This window comes from Oncorhynchus nerka, linkage group LG18 (assembly GCF_034236695.1).
Source record: "Oncorhynchus nerka isolate Pitt River linkage group LG18, Oner_Uvic_2.0, whole genome shotgun sequence".
NCBI lineage: Eukaryota > Metazoa > Chordata > Actinopteri > Salmoniformes > Salmonidae > Oncorhynchus > Oncorhynchus nerka.
Window position 1 is genome coordinate 66,473,542 of NC_088413.1, and position 13,069 is coordinate 66,486,610.

A 13,069-nucleotide genomic window follows, 5' to 3' on the forward strand; every position below is an offset into this window, starting at 1 on the left:
GTCTGAATACTTTCCGAATTCACTGTATATAGAGTCTACAGACCTGACTGAGTACTACCCACCCCACTTCGATTTCAGCACAAATATTTTTTCCTGAAACAGTGCTATATTTGTACCATAGTGTCCAGACACCTCATTTTAACAACAGTGAAAGGCCGGCAACACTCTGTATTATTCAGAGCCCCGTGAAATTGCCATGTATACACTGAACAAAATTATAAACTTAACATGTAAAATGTTGGTCCCATGTTTCATGAGCTGAAATAAAACATATGTGATGTGTTCCATACACACAAAAAGCTTAGTTCTCTCAAATTGTAAACAAATCTGTTTACATCCCTGTTAGTGAGCATTTCTCCAAGATAATCCATCCATCTGACAGGTGTGGCAAATCAAGAAGCTGATTAACCAGCATGATCATTACACAGGTGCACCTTGTGCTGGGGACAATAAAAGGCCACTCTAAAATATGCAGTTTTGTCACACAACAATGCCATAGATGTTTTAAAGGAGCATGCAATTGACATGCAGACTACAGGAATGTCCACCAGAGCTGTTGCCAGAGAATTTTATGTTAATTTATCTACCATAAGCCACCTCCAACGTCATTTTAGAGAATTTGGTACTAAGTCCAACTGGCCGCAAAACCTCCGACCGCGTATAACCAAGCCAGTCCAGGACCTCCACATCCGGCTTCTTCACCTGCGGGATAGTCAGAGACCAGTCACCCAGACAGCTGATGAAACTGTGGGTTTGGACAACGATTGAATTTTTGAACAAACTATCAGAAAACGTCTCAAGGAAGTGCATCTGCATACTCATCGTCCTCACCAGGTTCTTGACCTGACTGCAGTTTGGCGTCGTAACCGGCTTCACTGGGCAAATGCTCACCTTCGATGGCCACTGGCACACTGGAGAAGTGTGCTCTTCACAGATGAATCCCAGTTTCAATTGTACCGGGCAGATGGCAGACAGAGTGTACGGAGTTGTGTGGGCCAGCGGTTTGCTGATGTCAACGTTGTGAACAGAGTGCCCCATGGTGACAGTGAGGTTATGGTATGGGCAGGCATAAGCCAATATGTATTCCATATACAATGATTAACATTGGGGTCATTTATTTGACCATGGAAGATGTCCTAAACCCAAATGTCAATTAAATATGAACAAATATTAATAATGGTTCATGTTTACACAATTACTTTTCATGTATCATAAATGAATACAGGTTAATTATACTTTTCTACTATTACGTGGGGGACTTATATTGGGACGATTTCTGAAATTCCGTAACCCGGAATTACTTTTTTAGTGTTGTGGACGCAACGCTGATGTGATTAGCACTACTTACATTAGCCTTGGAGAAAACGGAATCTTTGGAGTCTCTGTCCTGAAACGCCCCATTCATCAGCCTATACAGGAATCCTAGTGCAGTGTTCTCCTGTTGCAGAAAACATGTATTAGTTAATTAAAAGCATCATAACAAACAAGATGACGGAAAACATCAAAATTGCCACAGAGTAGCACGATCAAACCATCACTGATGATAGGACATCTCCATTTAGAATTATAAAAAGGCAAATTAGTTTTTTTGTTGAAAAATGAAATCATTATGACATAAGTCGATACAATTATGCACTTCTGCAATACGCAACCAATTGCACACTTAACATATCATACAAGAAGCCAACAGTCAGCCAAATGAAAACAGCCGCGTGGCTAGCTGCATTCCACAACAAACACAATTAGTTGGTAATCCTGCACGAACGTTCAAACACTACGCGGTATTTTATTGTGATGAGGCACATAAAACGATCATTTTTATGTCCTTAAAAAAACATTATAACTGATTTTATCTTTAAAGTTTGCTGAGTGGAAACGTACCTCAAAGACAGGTTTCACTTCTGACGCCATCATAGCATGAACAGAAGCTTCTCATCCTCTCTCTTTGCTAGTGTGTGCAGTGAGTAGCTGGTGCATCGCAATATCGCCCTGTCTGTATGGGAGTATAATGACATCTGGGAGTCACAAAATACATTTCCTTAAGCGATTCTATCTATTATCCTCATGAAGTGGTCATGCTACACAATTTTAGGCCAAACTCATCCCGAATTATTCACAGAAAATCATGTGATCCAACAAAATCAAAGTTGGATACGACAACAGTTTTTAAACATTCAGATAGCAACGATAATCGTGCATTTTAAACATACAGTGCCTTCGGAAAGTATTCACACCACTTTAATTTTTCCACATTTTGTTACGTTACAGCCTTAATCTATTTATTTATTTATTATTCCCTCATCAATCTACACACAATACTCCATAATGACAAAGCAAAAACAGTTTATTTATTTTTTGCTAATTAATCATTTAAAAAAATGAAATATCACATTTACACAAGTTTTCAGATCCTTTACTCAGTACTTTGTTGAAGCACCTTTGGCAGCGATTACAGCATCAAGTCTTCTTGGGGAGTTTTTGCTTTGTCATTATGGAGTTATGGGGAGTTTTCCCCATTCTTCTCTGAAGATCCTCTCAAGCTCTGTCACGTTAGATGGGGAGTGTTGCTGCACAGCTATTTTTCAGGTCTCTCCAGAGATGCTTGATCGGGTTCAAGTCCGGGCTCTGACTGGGTTACTCAAGGACATTCAGAGACTTGTCCCAAAACCACTCCTGCGTTGTCTTGGCTGTATGCGTAGGGTCGTTGTCCTGTTGGAAGGTGAGCCTTCGCCCCCAGTCGAAGGTCCTGAGAGCTCTGGAGCAGGTTTTCATCAAGGATCTTTCTTTGCTCCATTCATCATTGCCTTGATCCTGACTAGTCTCCCAGTACCTTCCGCTGAAATACATCCCCAATTCATGGTCCTGCCACCACCATGCTTCATCATCTTGGTTTTGTTAGACCTCGTTTCTCATGGTCTGAGAGTCTTTAGGTGCCTTTTGGCAAATTCTAAGCGGGCTGTCATGTGCCTTTTACTGAGGAATGGTTTCCGCCTTGTCAATCCACCATAAAGGCCTGATTGGTGGAGTGCTGCAGAGATGGTTGTCCTTCTGGAAGGTTCTCCCATCTACACAGAGGAACTCTAGAGCTCTGTCAGAGTGACCATCAGGTTCTTGGTCATCTCCTTGACAATGGCCCTTCTCCCCTGATTGCTCAGTATGGTCAGGTGGCCAGCTGTAGGAAGTCTTGGTGGTTTCAAACTTCTTCCATTTAAGAATGATGGAGGCCACTGTGTTCTTGAGGATCTTCAATGCTGTATATATTTTTTTGCTACCCTTCCCCAGTTATGTGCCTCGAATCAATCCTGTCTCTGAGCTCTAAGGAATATTATTTTGTCCTCATGGCTTGGTTTTTGCTCTGACATCCACTGTCAACTGAAAATATTTGGCATGGGCCCCCAGATCCTCAAAAAGTTCTATAGCTGAACCATCCTGACCAGCTGCATCACCGCCTGGTATGGCAACTGCTCGGCATCTGACCGTAAGGCACTACAGAGGGTAGTGCGAACGGCCCTGTACATCACTGGGGCCAAGCTTCCTGCCATCCAGGAACTATATAATAGGCGGTGTCAGAGAAAAGCCCATAAAATTGTCAGACTCCAGTCACCCCAGATCCTCAAAAAGTTCTATAGCTGAACCATCCTGACCAGCTGCATCACCGCCTGGTATGGCAACTGCTCGGCATCTGACCGTAAGGCACCACAGAGGGTAGTGCGAACGGCCCTGTACATCACTGGGGCCAAGCTTCCTGCCATCCAGGAACTATATAATAGGCGGTGTCAGAGAAAAGCCCATAAAATTGTCAGACTCCAGTCACCCAAGACTGTTTTCTCTGCTACCGCACGGCAAGCGGTACCAGGTCTAGGACCAAAAGGCTCCTCAACAGCTTCTAACCCCAAGCCATTAGACTGCTGAACAATTCATAAAAATCACCACCGGATTATTTACATTGACACCCCCCCTGCACACTGACTCAGTACCGGTGCCCCCTGTATATAGCCTCCACACTGACTCAGTACCGGTGCCCCCTGTATATAGCCTCCACACTGACTCAGTACCGGTGCCCCCTGTATATATCCTCGTTATTGTTATTCTTATTGTGTTACTTTTTATTATTACTTTTTATTTTAGCCTACTTGGACGCCCAGGGATGTTCTCTGTTTAGTGAATCCCCCAGATCAGAGGCAGTAGGGACGCCCAGGGATGTTCTCTGTTTAGTGAGTCCCCAGATCAGAGGCAGTAGGGACGCCCAGGGATGTTCTCTGTTTAGTGAGTCCCCCAGATTAGAGGCAGTAGGGACGCCCAGGGATGTTCTCTGTTTAGTGAGTCCCCCAGATTAGATGCAGTAGGGACACCCAGGGATGTTCTCTGTTTAGTGAGTCCCCCAGATCAGAGGCAGTAGGGACGCCCAGGGATGTTCTCTGTTTAGTGAGTCCCCCAGATTAGATGCAGTAGGGACACCCAGGGATGTTCTCTGTTTAGTGAGTCCGTCAGATCAGAGGCAGTAGGGACGCCCAGGGATGTTCTCTGTTTAGTGAGTCCCCCAGATTAGATGCAGTAGGGACACCCAGGGATGTTCTCTGTTTAGTGAGTCCCCCAGATCAGAGGCAGTAGGGACGCCCAGGGATGTTCTCTGTTTAGTGAGTCCGTCAGATCAGTGGCAGTAGGGACGCCCAGGGATGTTCTCTTGAGTGTGTGAATTGGACCATTTTCCTACCTGCTAAATATTCAAAATGTAATGAGTACTTTTGGGTGTCAGGGGAAATGTATGGAGTAAAAAAGTACATTATTTTCTTTAGGAATGTAGTGGAGTAAAAGTAAAACTTGTTCAAAATATAAATATTAAAGGAGTACTTTAAAGTATTTTTTATGTACTTTATACCACTGATGCCAACTGAGCCTAAATGCTGCAATTGTGATGGTGAACATGCACCCAAATTTCTGAAGTGCCCGGTAAATAATAAAGGGTGAAGGAGACGGGTGTGGCAAGAATGTCTCCTATCCGGAGGTGGTGTGAAGATTGGAAGAAAGGAGTGAAGTTGAAGAAATAATGTTAGTAGGAGTATAGACACCAGACAATATTCCTTTTCAACAGAGGGATCCTGACATGTCCCATGAATTTGGACGACTTTGCATCATTTATTGCAATGGTCATTAACTGTACAGCGCAAAAAGAGAGGACATCAGAGAAAATACGCTTTGTTGTGAGTACGGCTGAGTGTTTTGGGGGATTTTACAGCAGAATCATTACAAGCAGCAGAGCCCCACCTGTTTTGAGCCCCACATTTTTTGTAAAAAATACATGTTTTGCATGTTATTTGGGCATTAATACATGTCACATATCAGTTTGCAAACAATGTAAAAAAATATATAATTGAGTTAATAAAGCCGTATACAAACATGGTCTCTGTTTTGTTAAGTAAGGCAACTCCAAAATGCAGGTGTTTCAGCCTAGCTCAGTGCTTTCTGTGGTGGTGCGGCAAGCCAGCAGAAAATACGGAGCGTTGCGCCCTGATTGGCTCAGTGTTCTGTCACTCATGGGACACTATGTCAACGCCAACTCTAAGAGTAGAGCTAGAAAATTCTAGCCCCTTGGGTGCTGTCATAGTTACATTAGAAGTGCCCATCCAAGAAGGCTCAAGGTCATTGGCCCCAGATAAAGTGATGTCAAATCACGTTATATGTACAGTAGCTTTGATTGGACTGATCATGTCAACATCATACTTTCAAAATCTTAGCGAGCAGTCATCATCATGAATTAAGTCAACAGTCTACTGGAAAATCCTTTTTAATCCTTGTCATATGAAGAGCAATATAATGAAGAGAAGGTATAGATAAAACGTATCGGTTCTCATCGACCATTGGATATAAACATTACACAACAAGTTGGAAATCGCAAATTCAACAATGAGTGTTTTGGAAGGAATCAGTGACAGTGGCTAACTGCAAGCATCGCACACCAATCATTAGCCTGCTATTCAGTGGAGTGGCTGTGTGATCCCAAATCTAAGATTAAGGGTCTCTTTTCCAAGTTTAAAATGATAAACATTCAACGTTGGCCATGCTGTCAATGAAGCATGATTTGCGCCGCGCTCAAAACAACTGTTAACTGCGGAAACTTGACTTCTGTGAGTTCAAGACAACTGGGAAGTCGGGATTAAACAAGCTCCAACTGGGAAAATATGTTTTGAACAGTCATCCAACTCGAAATTGTAAGCACCATAAATCCAGAGAATGCCAGACTTTGATGACAAAATGTGCCCACAAAGGGGCGCTACCTTCCTGTTCAAGTGAGCGCAGCACAACAAGGTCCAAAAATGTATTGTATGCTGCTGCATAAATGATGTAATATGCCAGGGATATATGTATACTGTAGATAAGAAAGTAATACTAAGTGTATGTTGTGTAGTAAGATGTTAGTAGCCCATGTGACTCACCCTAATAATTTGGTATATTAATCCCTCTTAATTTCACCTACTGTTCTGACTTGGTGGTGCCCATGTAGCCTATAACCTGTTTTAGATAAATGTAATCATTGAATACTGTAAGAGCTTTCATTGTCGGCTTATATGCCCCCTTTAATTATCCTACGGTTCTACAGGGAGAACACTGTAAGTACAGCCCATGTTCTGAATTCTGTCGCTGTACATTTCAAAAGTGCTAAACGAATAGTTATATTGACTACGTCTGTCCTAACTCGCTTGTTAATGTCTTAATCGAAATTATGGATTGTCTCTCATCTGCTTGTTTAAGCAGGTCAGCCATATCAGCTATGTTTTTTTAAAAGGCAGTAAATGAGGCAGAATAAACCCTGCCAGACAAGGCTCCGCTGTGTAGCAGTGGTAAGATGTTGTGACTGCCATTGGGACAGCTTTATGTAGGCTCGAACAGTTTGTGGGCACCTTTTGTCACCGTTATTGTGCAATTAATGTATTGTTTAGTGTTGTGTTGTGGCTTTGCTGGCATTCATCCCATTTTTTTTTTTTTTTTTTACATACCAAAATCGCCACTGTTGTAGGATTGTGATTTGAACTGTGACTGAAGGAGTGGGATTGTTTTAAATGTATTTTGTATGATTTAATTTCACTACCCCATACAGTAGGTGGTGGAAATACACGTATAGGCTGCCATAAAACCTTAAAGAAGATCTTCATGACCGTCAGGAAGAGGTTCAGAGATGTAAACAGTGCTGAAGTCCTTGCTGCTGTCATTTCTTCAACTGCTGCCGGGACATGAAGAGCATAAAGAGCCCACTGAAGATACATGTCTGTTGTTAATTGTTTTGTTAATTTATCAAATAAGGATGTGACAATGTAAGTGTGAACATCTATTTTTCTTCAGAGGTGATAATCACTCATCACATGGTTTGTTGGAGAACATTAAGTTATCAGCTCACATCCAGGTAGACCTATTCAGCCATATTAACTAATATTACAGTCATGACAGAAAGACATAAGAAATAATCTAATATGGGTGATGTGATATGGCCTGGTTGAGCTGTAGTGCTTCATTTGAGCTGGTGTGAAGACATAACTCGATCTGGTGGAATACGACGATATGAGCGATCCGTAAGCCACGCTCCAGTGGCAGAGCTAGGCATGTTGGACTGGGGCACGTTTTAATAAGATAAAAAGCTTCTCATTTTACAGTGGGTCCGCCAAGATTCTGTGCTGCCTAGTTATGCTAATATCTTTGAGACCAGTGTAATTGCAGTTGTTTCATCGTTGACTTAATAAGTAAAATATCGTTGAGTAGTAAACAGGGAAACAATAGATCGCAATAGATCGTTTACTAGGCTACCGAAATTATTGGGATCATCTGGCTACAAGTCCTTGAAATACATTGAGCTCGTTGACAAAACAGACCATGGAAGCCCTATTCACACGAAGGTCCGCGGTGGGTCTGTGTAAATTATGCGATTATACTAGAGACAGGTTTATAGCAGTGAATGTCATCTATTCATTTACTCTGATAGTATTTCTAAGTAGAAGCCTTATCAGCCAGGGAAACTAATTGTTCTCACTTTATGATTGAACATTCAGATTTGTCTGCCTGACTGAGGTTCTTTACCTGAATGACTAGAATGTTATTGTGATCGCAACACGACTACATATTTAGCTCAAATAGAGATATAATTAGATCGCCAGGTCCTCGAAAAAGTTTAACAGCTGCACCATCGAGCGCATGGTTGCATCACCACCTGGTATGGCAACTGCTCGGCATCCGACCGTAAGGCGCTGTAGAGGGTAGTGCGTACGGCCCTGTACATCACTGGGGCCAAGCTTCCGCCATCCAGGACCTACAGTATATGCTCGGCGCTGTCAGAGGAAGGGCCAAAACATTGTCAAAGACTCCAGTCACCCAAGTCATAGACTGTTGTCTCTGCTACCGCACAGCAAGCGGTACCAGAGCGCCAAGTCTAGGTCCTTAACAGCTTCTGGCCCCAAGCCAAAAGACTGCTGAACAATTAATCAAATGGCCACCCGGACTGCTTGCATTGACACCCCCACCCCCCTTTGTTTTTACACTGCGGCTACTCTCTGTTTATTATCTATACATAGTCACTTTACCACTTACCTACATGTACAAATGACCTCGACTAACCTGTATCCCTGCACATTGACTCTGTATTTTAATGTCTTATTTTATATTTTACTTTATTTTGTAAATACTTTCTTAACTCTATTTTCTTAAAACTGGATTGTTGGTCAAGGGCTTGTAAGTAAGCATTTCACGGTAATGTCTACTACACCTGTTGTAATTCGGCGCATGTGACAAATAAAATGTATTTGATTTGAGATGGTGTTTTCTTTGAAAAGATGGGCCTGGCTGAGAATTGTATTTATTTTTTATTTAACCTTTATTTAACTATAGATTATAACATTCAATTTTCTGCCTGAGAGTGGTGCTGTTTACCGCAATTTTCTGGATTACCTTCTGACCAGAACAATATTACATATTTTACTCAACTAGAGATATAAATAAATGGTGTTTTAGCTAAACAGGTGGTGCTCAAAACAGGTCCTGAATGACCGGTCGCCACTGGTTAAGAGAGTATGGTATTTGGGCAGTCTGCCCGGTCTAAGCAACTCCTGGTTCTACTCATCTCCATATCCGGTGTTTATTAACTGCAGCTCGGAAAAGATAACCACGTCGCGCGTGAACATGCACTCATATGCCCGTGCACGTAATGAAACTCGCGCTTTCCAGCAGCCACCTCTGTGGGGACCAGTCCAGACAATATATGGGTGTGATGGCACTCTTCATAGGCGCACATCATTTTAAAACAAGACAATTATTATCTAGTCTCTCAGTAAAGGTTTAGTTACAACTCTGAACTAATGCAAGATGGAAAACAATGGATTGACATTGACTAGTGATGTATATATTGCATACAAAATGTTGATTAGCTGGGCGTACTGGGCAATGTGGATGCACATCTCTCAGTACATAATAACCATCAAGTATTCAGCCAAGCCATAGCATAAATAATATTTTATATTTGAAAATGTATAAAAGGAAATCTGGGGGAGCCAGTTTGAATGGACCTGATGCAGCTGATAAAATTAATAATAGTATTGTTATCTATAATTTACAGGTGCTATGCGTTTGTCAGTAGAAAGGATGCTGGATCATCAGCCAGTACAAGCAAAGACTCAGTTGATCTACATCCAGCCTCAACCAGTACTAACACAGACCCAGTACAGCTGGCTTCAGCAAATACTAACACAGACCCTGTACTGGAAGCTTCAGCAAGTACTAACACAGACCCTGTACTGGCAGCTTCAGCAAGTACTAACACAGACCAAGTACAGCTGGCTTCAGCAAATACTAACACAGACCCCGTACTGGCAGCTTCAGCAAGTACTAACACAGACCAAGTACAGCTGGCTTCAGCAAATACTAACACAGACCCCGTACTGGCAGCTTCAGCAAGTACTAACACAGACCAAGTACAACTGGCTTCAGCAAATACTAACACAGACCCCGTACTGGCAGCTTCAGCAAGTACTAACACAGACCAAGTACAGCTGGCTTCAGCAAATACTAACACAGACCCCGTACTGGCAGCTTCAGAAAGTACTAACACAGACCAAGTACAACTGGCTTCAGCAAATACTAACACAGACCCCGTACTGGCAGCTTCAGCAAGTACTAACACAGACCAAGTACAGCTGGCTTCAGCAAATACTAACATAGACCCAATTCACCCATCTTCAGCAAGTACTAACACAGACCCAGGTAAAGTACAGCAGCCTCAGCCAGTACTAGCACATCCAGAGGTGTACAGCCAGCATCAGATACAAGCAGCTCAGACCCTAATAGAACAGTTGCTGCTCCACCAAATGACCCAGCAGATTGGCCCCCAGTCTTAACATACTTTATAAGGACTGAGTTAGTGCTCAGAGGTCCATTCAACCAGGACTGGATTTTTCTTACCCTAAAGACAAGTCTAGCAAAGACTCAGTTGGCTGAGGCTGCCTGTACTTCACCTGGGTCTGTGTTAGTTCTTGCTGAAGATGGGTGTATTGGGTCTATGTTAGTATTTGCTGAGGCCAGCTGTACTTGGTCTGTGTTAGTTCAGGTTTATTACAGAGACAGCTGTCAAATGGGGAAAAGATTACCAGGAGCTGGCTTTCATACTCACTCATTCCGGCTTCCGGCGCCGACAGAGATGGCCGCCTCGCTTCGCGTTCCTAGGAAACTATGCAGTTTTTTGTTTTTTTACGTGTTATTTCTTACATTAGTACCCCAGGTCATCTTAGGTTTCATTACATACAGTCGAGAAGAACTACTGAATATAAGATCAGCGTCAACTCACCATCAGTACGACCAAGAATATGTTTTCCGCGACGCGGATCCTGTGTTCTGCCTTACAAACAGGACAACGGAATGGATCGCATGCAGCGACCCAAGAAAACGACTTTTGTCTTCTGGTCAGACTCCGGACAAGGGCACATCGCGCACCACTCCCCAGCATTCTTCTTGCCAATGTCCAGTCTCTTGACAACAAGGTTGATGAAATCCGAGCAAGGGTAGCATTCCAGAGGGACATCAGAGACTGCAATGTTCTCTGCTTCACGGAAACATGGCTTACTGGGAAGACGCTATCCGATGCGGTGCAGCCAACGGGTTTCTCCACGCATCGCGCCGACAGAAACAAACATCTTTCTGGTAAGAAGAGCGGCGGGGGCGTATGCCTCATGACTAACGAGACATGGTGTGATGAAGGAAACATACAGGAACTCAAATCCTTCTGTTCACCTGATTTAGAATTCCTCACAATCAAATGTAGACCGCATTATCTTCCAAGAGAATTCTCTTCGATTATAATCACAGCCGTATATATCCCACGCTGAGGTCTGTCCAACGCTGGTCAGACCAAGCTGACTCCACACTCCAAGACTGCTTCCATCACGTGGACTGGGACATGTTTCGTATTGCGTCAGATAAAAATATTGACGAATACGCTGATTCGGTGTGCGAGTTCATTAGAACGTGCGTTGAAGATGTCGTTCCCATAGCAACGATAAAAACATTCCCTAACCAGAAACCGTGGATTGATGGCAGCATTCGCGTGAAACTGAAAGCGCGAACCACTGCTTTTAATCAGGGCAAGGTGTCTGGCAACATGACCGAATACAAACATTGCAGCTATTCCCTCCGCAAGGCTATTAAACAAGCTAAGCGTCAGTACAGAGACAAAGTAGAATCTCAATTCAACGGCTCAGACACAAGAGGCATGTGGCAGGGTCTACAGTCAATCACGGACTACAAGAAGAAACCCAGCCCAGTCACGGACCAGGATGTCTTGCTCCCAGGCAGACTAAATAACTTTTTGCCCGCTTTGAGGACAATACAGTGCCACTGACACGGCCTGCAACGAAAACATGCGGTCTCTCCTTCACTGCAGCCGAGGTGAGTAAGACATTTAAACGTGTTAACCCTCGCAAGGCTGCAGGCCCAGACGGCATCCCCAGCCGCGCCCTCAGAGCATGCGCAGACCAGCTGGCCGGTGTGTTTACGGACATATTCAATCAATCCCTATACCAGTCTGCTGTTCCCACATGCTTCAAGAGGGCCACCATTGTTCCTGTTCCCAAGAAAGCTAAGGTAACTGAGCTAAACGACTACCGCCCGTAGCACTCACTTCCGTCATCATGAAGTGCTTTGAGAGACTAGTCAAGGACCATATCACCTCCACCCTACCTGACACCCTAGACCCACTCCAATTTGCTTACCGCCCAAATAGGTCCACAGACGATGCAATCTCAACCACACTGCACACTGCCCTAACCCACCTGGACAAGAGGAATACCTATGTGAGAATGCTGTTCATCGACTACAGCTCGGCATTCAACACCATAGTACCCTCCAAGCTCGTCATCAAGCTCGAGACCCTGGGTCTCGACCCCGCCCCTGTGCAACTGGGTACTGGACTTCCTGACGGGCCGCCCCAGGTGGTGAGGGTAGGCAACAACATCTCCTCCCGCTGATCCTCAACACGGGGCCCCAAAGGGTGCGTTCTGAGCCCTCTCCTGTACTCCCTGTTCACCCACGACTGTGTGGCCACGCACGCCTCCAACTCAATCATCAAGTTTGGGACGACACAACAGTGGTAGGCTTGATTACCAACAACGACGAGACGGCCTACAGGGAGGAGGTGAGGGCCCTCAGGAAAATAACCTCACACTCAACGTCAACAAAACTAAGGAGATGATTGTGGACTTCAGGAAACAGCAGAGGGAACACCCCCTATCCACATCGATGGAACAGTAGTGGAGAGGGTAGCAAGTTTTAAGTTCCTCGGCATACACATCACAGACAAACTGAATTGGTCCACTCACACTGACAGCGTCGTGAAGAAGGTGCAGCAGCGCCTCTTCAACCTCAGGAGGCTGAAGAAATTCGGCTTGTCACCAAAAGCACTCACAAACTTCTACAGATGCACAATCGAGAGCATCCTGGCGGGCTGTATCACCGCCTGGTACGGCAACTGCTCCGCCCTCAACCGTAAGGCTCTCCAGAGGGTAGTGAGGTCTGCACAACGCATCACCGGGGGCAAACTACC

The 13,069-nt window shown here is 44.1% G+C and overlaps 1 protein-coding gene across 4 annotated transcripts in view; it reads right to left on the reverse strand.

Moving 5' to 3' along the window:
* The window catches only part of LOC115146366 (gastrula zinc finger protein XlCGF57.1-like), a 35,023-nt gene extending 33,035 nt beyond the window's left edge, over positions 1-1,988 (reverse strand). For all 4 annotated transcript variants that reach the window (XM_029688400.2, XM_029688401.2, XM_029688399.2 and 1 more), the window contains exons 1-2: positions 1,882-1,988; positions 1,349-1,438 (exon numbers count right to left, since the gene is read on the reverse strand). In XM_029688400.2, coding sequence (XP_029544260.2) covers positions 1,349-1,438; positions 1,882-1,914 — 123 coding nt within the window. In that variant the 5' untranslated portion in view covers positions 1,915-1,988. The remainder of the gene's footprint in view (positions 1-1,348; positions 1,439-1,881) is intronic.
* Between the last annotated feature and the right edge of the window lie 11,081 nt (positions 1,989-13,069).